The sequence below is a fragment of the Rhinolophus hipposideros genome, assembly GCF_964194185.1.
Source record: "Rhinolophus hipposideros genome assembly, chromosome: 3".
NCBI lineage: Eukaryota > Metazoa > Chordata > Mammalia > Chiroptera > Rhinolophidae > Rhinolophus > Rhinolophus hipposideros.
In genome coordinates this window covers 54,166,090-54,178,270 of record NC_138049.1, presented here as the reverse complement: position 1 = coordinate 54,178,270, position 12,181 = coordinate 54,166,090, and the positions used below count along the sequence as shown (strand labels likewise).

General features: G+C 37.6%; 1 protein-coding gene across 1 annotated transcript in view; it reads right to left on the bottom strand.

The window, feature by feature from the left end:
- Positions 1-2,261: 2,261 nt before the first annotated feature.
- Positions 2,262-12,181, bottom strand: part of MCHR2 (melanin concentrating hormone receptor 2) — a gene marked incomplete at its 3' end in the record, with an annotated part of 36,248 nt that continues 26,328 nt past the window's right edge. Inside the window, exons 3-6 of the mRNA XM_081044411.1 lie at positions 10,323-10,532; positions 6,314-6,508; positions 5,149-5,268; positions 2,262-2,577 (exon numbers count right to left, since the gene is read on the bottom strand). Coding sequence (XP_080900537.1) covers positions 2,262-2,577; positions 5,149-5,268; positions 6,314-6,508; positions 10,323-10,532 — 841 coding nt within the window. The remainder of the gene's footprint in view (positions 2,578-5,148; positions 5,269-6,313; positions 6,509-10,322; positions 10,533-12,181) is intronic.

Sequence of the window (12,181 nt, the reverse complement as noted above, 5' to 3'; positions counted from 1 at the left end):
TATGATGAGTGCCTTTAGACTGTTAGCTATATTTGGGGCACCTTTTACTAATTCTGAAATCTTTACTCTTTGTTCAGGAGGAATTATACTAATGAAATTTGAAATTCTTTATATAAGAAAACCTTATGAATAGAAGCAGCAAACCAGAAGTAAATTAATATACAAGCAATTTTTATTCATTGATTGATATTAATTGATCAAAATTAAAATGAGGCACCTAAAATTGAATAGGCATACAGGAGGGATACAGTTATGATTTTTTTTGTAAGAATATCCAATTATTAATTATATGTGTAAAACTGATCATTAAATTTTCTTGAAAGTCAACATGTGTACATATCATGGGCAAAAATACAAAACACGTAGAGAAGCTCTGTCAAACCACCTCTGCAAATCCATATATGTATATATCATATAATATATACTCTTATGCATAGAAAAGCTATTAAAGGCACAAAAATGAATTTAATAGTCACCTTTTTTATTTTGCACTTTGATTAAAATTTTTTTACAACTTTTAATAAATATAAATTAAAATAATTCACTGATCAGTTTATATATTGGAATTATTTGAGGCCTATTAGAAGTGCTATTAGAAAATGTCAGTTGGCTTAAAACATTTAAATATTTAAAATCATAATATTTTCTGTATTAAAAAAGACAATGGAGGTAAACTCATCAATTGCTCTTCAATTATCAGACAGTAACATCTGTTTATGACCCCTTGTGTTGGGTCTCCGGATATCAAGGTTATTCACTGAACTGACTGTTGCACCCTTGAAAATTGAGAATGAAGGCTACTGAAATTGTAGCCATGATGTAGCTTTTGATCGAAATTATAAAGGAGAGTCCGTCCAGTCTCTGTGTGTAGGTCACCAAATCTCAGTCACAGAACTGAAATATCAGATGTGACCTGTCTCAGTTTGTAGTTCTCACATCGTGTACATAACCTTTCACTCAGATATGCATTTTGATATTACTTTTCCCCCAAAAAGTATCTTAAAGGTCTAGAACCAAATACACTCAGTTAAAAGTCATGTTTCTTGAGCGTTGGAGATTAATCAGGTTGTTAGAAAAGCTGATTTCTGTGACTCTTTTATATAAAGGGCTGATTAAAAGTTGGTTTCAGATGTCCATGGAGCAAGCGGTTTTATGTATTTGGGGGAAGGAGGTTGGTTTACAGATTTAATTCACAAACAAAATAATGGTATTTACCTTTCTTGAGAATACAGGCTTTGAAAGCATTTTTTCTTTTCTTACTATATCACAGTGCACGTTTTATAGAAGCCAAAAGAGGAAAAGATAGATACGCACAATGAACATCCAGAAATTTAAGGGCTAACTACTTTTTGTACCCTTGAACATTTACTGCAACCTAAAGAGAATGTATCTAAGTGTATGCTTAACATCCTGAAGAATACTCTTATTAAAATGCAGATATTGGTTTTTATAATTCGTAGGCATGAGAACATAGCTAAATGCAAAAGAATATGCTTAAAATCACATCATTTCTTTCAGACTACTTCTTTCCTTGTGGGGCTGCAGGAGAAAGCACTCCCCTTTGCCCCCCACCAAATAATTGATTCCCTCCAGTATGATAGATACAGGTTGCCAAGGTGGTGCAGTAAAAAGACAAAAACAGGCAGACCTGGATTTCAGCTCAGCTCTTATGTAACCGTGACACTTTAGGATTATCACTTAACCTTTCTGAGCTTAGTAAACTGAAGTAATACTTACCTCACAGGTTTGTTACACGTAATCTTACATGTTGCATGTGCTCAAAACATGATAACTGTTATGCTAACAGGTAAAGCTGAGTTTTGAAGGCATTAGATTGGACCATAGGAAATTGACATTTTTGTTGATAAAAAAAATGGCCAAATTTAAGTCCTCATTGTAAAGTGGTCCCCTACTAGGAATTTCAAGGGTACTGGCTGGCTTAGTCAGATTCCTTGGTGAGTTTTCTGGTGATGGCCATTTTTATCAGTGAGTAGTTTATAACATGCTGAAGTAACATTTGGAGCTTGAATATCTTGGACTATACCCAATTCCTTACTGCAATACAGATAAATATTTTATGTCTTACTAAAGTTAGCATATTACATTCATTGCATTTGAATGGTTACACTTCTGTTCTGTGCGACTAAAAGTCGTAAGTACACAAGAAGAATAGACACAAGCCCATTGTTTTGCCTGCCCTTCCTAATAATACCAATAGCATAAATATGCCTGTTAAGATGGCTGGTGATTCATCTACTCTCCTAAAATCTCGATTTCAATGTATTTTCCATATTGTGGATTTCCCTATCAGTCACTCCCCTTTGCACTTGAGGCAGGCGTTTCCGGAAATTTCCACTTAGCAGGATGTAGAGAAAAGGGTTAACGCTGCTGCTGGCATAGCTGAGACAGACAGAGAGGTAATAGCTCACGTAGAAAGCTAGCGTGGGCTGCTCCATCTGTAAGTTCACCAGCTGTATCACATGATAGGGGGCAGCACTTAAGAGAAAGACCGCCACCAGCACTAGCACCATCTTTGTCAGCTTCATCACTCTCTGCCTGGGAACACTGGGATTGTAACTAGAAAGGAAACATTAGGATAGAACACAATCAACTTTAGAAAGTGTAGGGCAATGAATTCCTAGAACGTTTTGGACAGTTATAATAGCTATGTGGGTTAGCTATTATATGAATATATTTTATATTATTCATATAAAAATATGAAGCTCATTTTTATTCCTGCTTATACAGAGCATTGTGAAAATATTTTTTTCATTCCTGTTAAAAATTTTCCAAAGCTGCAACATTTTGAGAAACAAAATTAATGACACAGTATTAAACCCCCGAATCTCAAATATATATGCAAGTCCATACTGATGTAAATAAATGATTGAATAAAATGGGAGAGAAGAGACAAATCTTTACAGAAGAATTCCAAATAATCTATCATCTATCTATATATATATATCTATCTATATCCATATATCTCTATCCATCTATATTTATCTGTATCTATATCCTCCCCTTTCTAGGAGATGGAACTTAATTCCCACTCTCCACCCTTCCCTTCTTCCTTGAGGGTGGACTATATACTTAGTGTCTTGCTTCCAAAAAATAGAGACAGGGATAAACAGTAACTTTATAGTGGAGAAATCTGGCAAACACTGCCTTATCAAGTGATCATGGTTAATATCAACAGAGATGTCATATAGTTATCATGTGCTCCCTGATAAGTTGTGATGAGAAGATCTGATTTCCCCCCCAAACACCTAACTACAGTCTAATCATGACACGATATCAGACAAGCCCAGATTGGGGGACATTCTATAGGACACCTCCTTTACTGCTTTAGACTATCAAGGTCTGCAAAACAGGACCAGAGGAGACTGGGGAGACATAACAACTAAATGCAATGTGATACTCTGGATTGAATCCTGTAACAGAAAGAGGACATTAAAAACTGGTGAAATATTGGGGAGGAAGATGGACCATGAGTTTTGATATTAGTTGGAACTGGGTGATGGGTTCTTGGGGTTCACTATATTACTCTTTCTACTTGTGTATATGTTTGAAATTTTCTGTAATAAAAACATTTTAAATGCAAAAAAACCCTGGTGAAATCCAATAAAAGGTAGAGATTAGTTAATAATATGCATCAATACCATTGTCTTTGTCTTGACAAATGCTTGATAGTAAGGTAAGATGCTAATAGGGAAACTAGGTGAGGAATAAATGGGAACTCTCTGTACTACCTGTGCAACTTTTCTGTAAATTTAAAATTATTCCATAATAAAAAATACTTTAAAATTCCCGAATTTTATCATGTTATGTCATAGTTAGATACTTAATAGGAATTTTCCTGCAGCATGGCTGAAGAAGATGAATAAGCCTGAGGAATAGTATTAAAAAAATGCATGGCAGCTGAAAATCATTCTAAGATGATTCCTCTGCAGTTTATCAAAGTGGGCACCATTATTCCTCTAATTTCTTGCAGTTTAAGGCAAACCTGGACAGTATAAGCTTTGTTTCATAAGATGCTTTTAGCATTCCTGAGGAAAGTGTTGGCAGCAAAAGGATCTGATTTGGAGAACTGTTTTAAAAGGGCTCAAGCATCCTTTCCAGCTGTCAGTGTCTTAATATTACATGTGATTTCATTTCAACCTTCTCACCAACTCAGCTCTCTGTTACATTTAGAAGCTATTTTTCCCTTTTCCCCCATAACTGTGGCTGCTTACCTTTCCCATTCTAAATAGACCATCCTTTAACAAAGTAATATTTCCAAAGAATTTCAAGAAATTCTAAGTGGAGAAAAAATGTCATGGGCCAGTAGACCACCTAAACCTTTAGTACAAGGGTTTGCCACAAATTTTGACAAAGGGTGCTTAAATTGTTCACCTATTCTTTTTTTTTTTTAAATCTTCAGAGTGTTATATGCGGTGTATATGAGAAACCCAGCAATCTTCTTTCTAAAACAAATACAAAAATCTATTCTATAGACAAATTTTAATAATGCTTTTTTAACGCAACATGTTATAAAATCACTGACTTACACATTTAAACAATTTGGTATGTACAGTTTCAAGTAGAAGATAATTTAGATTTATTTATGCAGTTTTAGAGATAGGTATTTTTAAAAGTCCTGCCCAAGTTTATTGTCTTTATTTAAGTCTTTGGTTTTATTTAATCCTAATTAATCTTGTAACAAGTATTTAAGTATTAATAAGATCCTTCTCTAGATTAAAAAAAAATTAAAACACAAAAATTAAAAGTTATACACAACATTTGGGATATTTAAATATATACACAACTTGGCAAAATGTACAAATAAAATATTTAAATAACATTGTTGGTGACAAATATAAAATCATTCTTTAAATAGAATCTTGAGTTCTGTTTAAATTTTTATGAAACTTTAACTTCAGTGATTTCAACATATATCATTGAGAGATGCTCAAATAGCTGCTTCAGAATATGTCTTATTTTCAGAAAATGCTTCACAGGGCCATTAATGCCCATCTGTCTAAGTGTGGTATGTTTCAAGTGATTGTTGTTTAAATTTCTGTTGTAGATATCTTAGGATCTCTGAATTGTCCTCTCAATAAATAAAACAAACAAGGAAAATAAATAAAACAAAATAAGGCAAACACTTACCATCTGGCATCCTTATTCTGTTGATACATCTCCCAAGTATAGCACAAAATTAAAATATAGCACATCAAAATTAAGGGTAAAGGGAAAAAAAACGTTGTTATCGTCAAATAAAGTGTGTACCTGTGAGAGAGAGAGAGAGAGAAAGAGAGAGAGAGAGAGATAACTAAATATATAGGTATATATAGTCACGGGATGTGGAGTACATTGTAGGGAAGATAGTCGATGGTATTGTAACAGCTATATAAGATGTCAGAGGGGTAGTAGCTTGGGGGGTGGGTTATCACTTTATGAGGGGTTTAAATGTCTAACTATTATGTTGCTTTGCACACCTGAAACTAATGAAAAATTTTAAAACATTAAAAAAAATTTCAGCCATAGACTCCAATGCTATATTCAAAATTTCAAATAGAAAAATGTTGATTTAATTTTTCTTTTCAAATTAAAATGTAAGAAATACCTGTGTTGGTTGCTGTATTACAGCTGCTGTAATAAATTACTACAAAGTGGATGGCTTAAAACAACAGAAATTCATTGTCTCACAGTTCTGAAAGCCAGAAGTCTGAAATCAAGGTATTACCAGGGTTGGTTCCTTTTGGAAGCTCTGAAGGAGAATCTGCTTTCATAGGTGTTCTCTCTGTGTGTCTCTTCAAATCTCCAGCTCCTTATAAGGATACCAATCATTGGATATGGGGCCCACCCTAGTGCAATATGACTTCATCTTAACTTGATTATATCTGTAAAGACCCTATTTCTAAATAATGTCTCATTTACTGGTACTGAGAATTAGGACTTGAATATATCTTTCTGGGGGACACAATTCAACCCAATTTCAGTTGCATATTGATAAGGTTAGCATCTTGGTAACTGAAACCCTTTTGGAAATTCTGTCTCTCCCTTCATTGCTGTGTTCCTACTGCGTCTGGCTGCAAAGATTTTAAAAATCCATATTTAAATATATTTGTGCCCGCTAAAAATCTTTTTCTAAAGGTTACTGTCTTCTTAAAAATCAAACTATGAGCGGGATTGTGGAAAGCAGAAAATTAAGTGGGGAGACTGGCTAGAAGAGGATCCCCAAGACACTGAGCGCAGCTCACATGTTGACAAGGAGGATGAAGCACTTCATAACTTAATTCAACTCTATGTTTCTTAAGTTTTAACAACCTACCAGAGCACATCATCGGGGGATGTTAAATCAAAAGCACAACTCTCCACGCCGTCTTTAAATTTGATGACCTTCGAGTAGACCCAGACAGGCCACGCCAGAATGAAGGAAGCTGCCCAGAGACCCAAATTGATGCGGATGGTCTTGTACCTTGTTCTCCAACTCACAAGTCGAAATGGTTGGACGAGAGCCAAGTACCTGCAAAGCCAGTTAAGAAGGGTTTGGGAACAATCAATAAAAGCACTGAGCTCCAAAGATGAAAGGTTCATGACAAGAGTAAATTATTAGTATTATTATCCTCCCTGAAGCACACCTCTATCAGGGTAAAAGAAAGTTACATTTTTAGAGCTGGCTGGTACCTGTAGAGAAAACAACTCTTGACCCTACAAGTCTGAATAAACCAATCACTGAAATAGCTGTCTCTTCCATGAACTCACTGATGATAGTAAAATGCTGCCCTGCAAATTCTCCCTTTACAAAGGTGCTTCTTTTGTAGAGGAGTCTCTGGAAAACTTTGTCTCTGGACAGGGATTTCCTTCAGGAGGCGGGGGCCCTCTGCCCAGTACGATTTGCTGATATAGAGGCAGGAGGGAGGAAAGTGTGTTGGCTGGTAGGAGGGACCCAGGAGGATGAGGTTCAGGCACATGGGAGAGGCATTTGCTCAGATGTCTTTACAGTATGGTCTCCAGGCTCTTGGAGGTTCAGTTCATAGAAATCACAGTGAGGATAAACAAATGTGACTAGTACCGTGTTTCCCTGAAAATAACGCCGGGTCTTATATTAATTTTTTCTCCAAAAGATGCATTAGGGTTTATGTTCAGGAGATGTCATCCTGAAAAATCATGGTTGGTCTTATTTTCTGGTTAGGTCTTATTTTCGGGGAAATGTGGTATAGACAATGCGAACTTAGGCTAGAGACCAAAGGAGGAAATGGGCTAATTTCATGAAGAAGAATTTTTCTTTGTTCTTTTCTGATTTTCCACTTTTGATCCAGAAAAAAAAGGATAATCATTACTTAAACTATAAATCCTGACATATCAAATATATTTGGCTCTCCAGCAAATCCAAGAAGAATTGTTCAAAGTCAAATAAAAGCTAAAGGATGAAAAGAGAGCTCAGACCCAGAAAAAAAGGGTATTTGAGAAAATACAGTTTCACTGTGTATTTGAGAAAATACAGTTTTCACTGTGGGGTTGGTGGAAGGCAGTATTCGTAGACATTAAATAAATGCAAAAAATGTTTTGATGGTCATCTAATTTTCTGCAAGTTGTTGTGAAACTACTTGATGAAGATTTATAAAAATGAAAAAAATTCCCTTTCCCCTTGCTATTTCAATTTTGCACAAGAAGCAGGATGTTTAGCACTCAGTTACAGGACCCCTTGGCATGCAGGGAGAGCCTTGTGGCCCACGGTGCTCCAAGCCACTCTTCCTCTGTACACTGCACCTGAAGATCCCCTCCTTGGTGGGGAGGGGGATGAGGCAGTGATTGTACAGCAGCGCAGCCACCATTCTGTTTGGGATTAAAGAATGATGGATCGAGTCATGGCATCAATCGATTAGGGAATCTTCTCTGATTATATTCCCAAGTCCTCCCCTCAGCCCCCGTTGAAAACCCTTCAATGGCTTTCCATTGTTTTCCAGATAAAATTCAGACCATGACCTGCAAGGTTTTTCTCCACCTGGCCCTGCCTACCACTCAGGCTAAAGCTTGTGCCCATCTCTCTCTGACCTTCCCACTTGCCTGGGGGGATCTGCCTCTGTTTCCTCCTGCTCTTCCTTTGAGTCCCCATTTAATAGTCTGCATCTCAGAGAAGCGTCCCCTGACCACCCATACTGCTCACTCTTTACGAGGGCCCATGACTACAATGAGGATCATAGGGGAACTCTACTGTTCCTTCCCAGTGTGTCACTGTGCAGAAATACACATTTACCCCTGTGATCCTTCACGTAGTCTGTCTACACCTCTGGAATAGAGAAGGCCAATGAAAACAGGAGCCTTGACTATTAGTTTAGTGCTACTGTGTCTCCTGCATCAGCACAGTCCCTGACATATGGTCCATGCGCAATAAACATTTGTTTAATGAATTGAATGAATGAATGAGTAGGGGATTTGGGCTCTACTTATTGACTTTTGAAGTTCTAGAGAATTTATGTACAAAGATCACCTGTGAAAGTCTAGGCAGCTTTTATCTGGAGGCAAATATTTTTAATATTTTGGATGTTTACAATTTTTTTATTGCTTTGGAGGTAGGAACCCACTATTAAAATATTCTGCACACTTGCAGTTATTACTAATTAGAGAAATAAAAATGAGTTATGAGAAACTTATAATCTATTAAATTGCCAATTAAAATGACTTAAATGTATAGACAATAAGGCATACTGATGGCATTGACATTTGGTTATGGCCTTACAAAGAAAATTCCATTTCTGTTTTATAAAACTGCAAAATTTATTGAATTTTTATGAATTTAGTAGAATTGGAACTGAAAGTAGTGCAGGGAAGGAAAAAGTTCAGTTTTACAGAATCTTTATTTGTCTCTGACCATGTGATCCTCTAGAGTGAGGCAGGGGGAGGGATAAGAGCTGAGTATTCATGTCTGAATAATAATCCAATGAATGAGTTATATGAATCTTGCTATTCCTTTGTTTACCCATCTAAAGAACTGTTCATCACTTTTCCACCTCCGAGGCCCACTTGGAAGGGTAAAAGAGGCAGAGCTCAGGAAAAGTTCTGCATGGAACTGGGGAAATTTAACATCCCTCAAAGACTGACAGTCATTCATTCATCAATATTTTTGAGCATCCACGTGCCAGGCAGTTACACAGACACTTGAGATGTATTTGTGATCCCTGACTTTGGGGAATTTACAGTTGAGGTGTAAGGGAAGCTAGACAATAAACAATGTACACATACATTCACACACAAAGTAAGTTAAACTATGTGATATATTTGAAGCAAGGGAGAAAGAAAAAGCAGATCAGAATAAGGGTAAAAGCCCATCTTGTATGCTGGGCTGGGGTTGGGGTAGGAAGAAGATGAATGCAGATTTTAAGTGGGTTGTTCTCTGAGACAATCCTGTTTTTGATATTACTGTTGTCTTTGGGCTTATTTCTGTGTGGGGAATGCTGCTAAAGCATTGTGTGGAAGTGCTGGCATCTAAATGATGCAGGGTACATCCCAGCTTTCATGCTTCCGAAAGAGGCCAGATAGTGAGGTCGTTATGAGCTACCCACCATCTCTAGAGAGAGCTTGGGCCTGAACTGGGTTCCACCACTCACTGACTCCATAAGTACTCACCATCACCACCTTCTTCTCAAATAACATTAGCTTACATGGTGGGTGAGCATGGCTGTGGCACATTCCACGTCACAGTCGGATACATTTCTAATGATGTAAAATAGCAGCACTTGCATTAACCAATCATGATGATCAGTGGAAAAGATGAAAACAATGGTCTTCTTGGTACTGGGACATCTCTTCATAGTCCATTTCTACTCCACTGATTCCTGCAAGCTGCTAGGTGAGAGCAAGAGTGGGTGAGACATTTAACACGCCTGACATAGCCCTGGGCAGGGAGTAAGGAGGACTGCTTCAGGTCTCAGCTCTGCCACTGACTCTCCGTGTGCCTTTAACAATCCCCTCGCTTCTTGGGGCCTCCGCTTCTTTGCTGCAAGAATGAAATGATAGCAGTGGGGGCATTCATTCTGGTCTCCAACATTTCATGTTTTGAGATTTTTTTATCTTGCAGTGAATTTAAAACTGAGGTCAAAAAGGATCATTAGAAAAAGAGGGATTTTGTGTTTTAAGCTTTCTATGAAAAAATAGGTTTCTGTGAAATTTGGAGCAAATATGCTTAAGTAGTCAGTCCTACAGTGAAACAAGCAAAGGAAGAGGAGCTTCGTTGTTATTAATAGAAACTAGCATGGACGTTGTTTAGATTGGGATGAACTTGGGAAGTGCAGGTACCTCTGGATCATGCTAAGATATTTTAAAGTCTCTTCACTTACCTGTCCACACTCATTACAGTCATGATGGCACTACAGGCAAACTGGTTGCAGGTGTCCAGGGATGTAATGATGGTGCAGAGAGGTCCTCCAAAAACCCACTCTCCTCCCCGGGCCCACTGGTGAATAAGAAAAGGCATTCCAATGATGTGGACCAGGTCAGCGACAGCCAGGTTGCAGATATAAATGTCAGGAATAGTTTTTCTCCTGGACCTGAAAGAAATGGAGGGAAACTGATGACTGACATTGAAAGTATGCACCTTCTTCAGTTTATGTCACCTGCTATCAACTTTCAATTGCCAAAATGGATTTTAAAAGTTAAAGGAAAACCTACACAAACACATATATGAATGCCTAGTCTTGTGTATATTTGAACATTTTGAACTATATAACTGATAACTAACTGTGGTGGTTTTTAAAATATATCCACACATTCTTTGATATAGCTTTCATAAGGTGAAGTCAACTTCCTTCCCTTTGAGTGTGATTTGAACTTAGTAAATCACTTTTAACAAATAGAATATGATGGAAACGACAGTGTGTGACATGCAAAAGTAGGACATGAAAACACTGAGGGTTTTTTTTTTTAAATTATAGTTGTCATTCATTATTGTTTAGCTTCTGGTGTACAGTGCCATCTCCTTGCTCTTTCTTGGATCTCTGTCTCTGTGGAAGCCAGCTGCCATCTTGAGAGAATACTCAAGTAAGTCTATGGAGAGGTCCACATGGAGAGGAGCTGAGGGCCCCTGCCAACGCAGGGGCTTGCCAGGTGTGAGGGAGCTACCTTGGAAGTTGGTGCTCCTGCCCCAGCCAAGATGACTGCTGTCCTAAAGGACAGCAATTGCTACTTCGTGAGAGACCCTGAGCCAGAACCACCCAGCTAAGTGGCTGCCTGGATTCTTGACCCTCAAAACTGTGTGGGATGATACATGTTTATTGTTTTAAGCCACTAAATTTGGGGGTTAATTTCTATATAGCAACAAATTATACCATCAGGCAAAAGGCTTAATCTTTACTTATCCCTAGCACCAAAACCAGCTGAACAGGGAAAATAAATGGTTTCCACTGTGCAAAGCTTTTTTTCCGACCAAAGCTCTAAGTTCAAATCCTAATGAAGGCCATTGTTAAAAAAAAAAATTCAACCATTTTCCAGAAATATTTCAATAAAATCTCCAATACCAGAGATTATTAAGACCCTGAAATCCAGACAGTGTGGAGAAGAAATCTGAAATGAGTGAACAGATAGATGGCACTGAGAATTATTTCATGTCTCCTGCTGAGGGACTGAATTCGATGCTACCCAGATGTGGCACTCTCCTCTGTAGGCAAAGTAATTTTCTGAGAGCAGAAATTTCAATTTTAAATTCAGTTGGTCCCTATCTTCAAGGAGTTGGGACATTCAGTAATAAATAGGCATCATCTTTATCAGGGAGATACTTTCGTTAATTTGACAAACATTTCATTGAGCCCCAATTATATGTGCTGCAAAGCTAACTAATCTATAAACTGTAACATCAAGGAGCTTGTAGTCTAGTGAAATTATCATACTACAATATGATGAGACAAAGCTAGAGCAAGAACAAGCAGCACACAAAGGGGACTTTTGCCCCCTCCCTTGGGGACAGTCAAGACAGATTTCTTGGCAGAAGTGGCATCTGAACTGAGGACAAATAAGAACTTGAAGAGCACATGAGAATTAGCCTAAGATTATGGCACCATTGCTAGTTGACTCTGGAACCAGAGCTATTGCTCTGTAATTTGGAAGCTAGTGTGTGTGTTTATGATTCATGGGCTACAAATTCGATGGGCTGTGTACTTTAAGTGTCAAATCCGTGTATGAGACATCAGTCCTGGTGGGATAT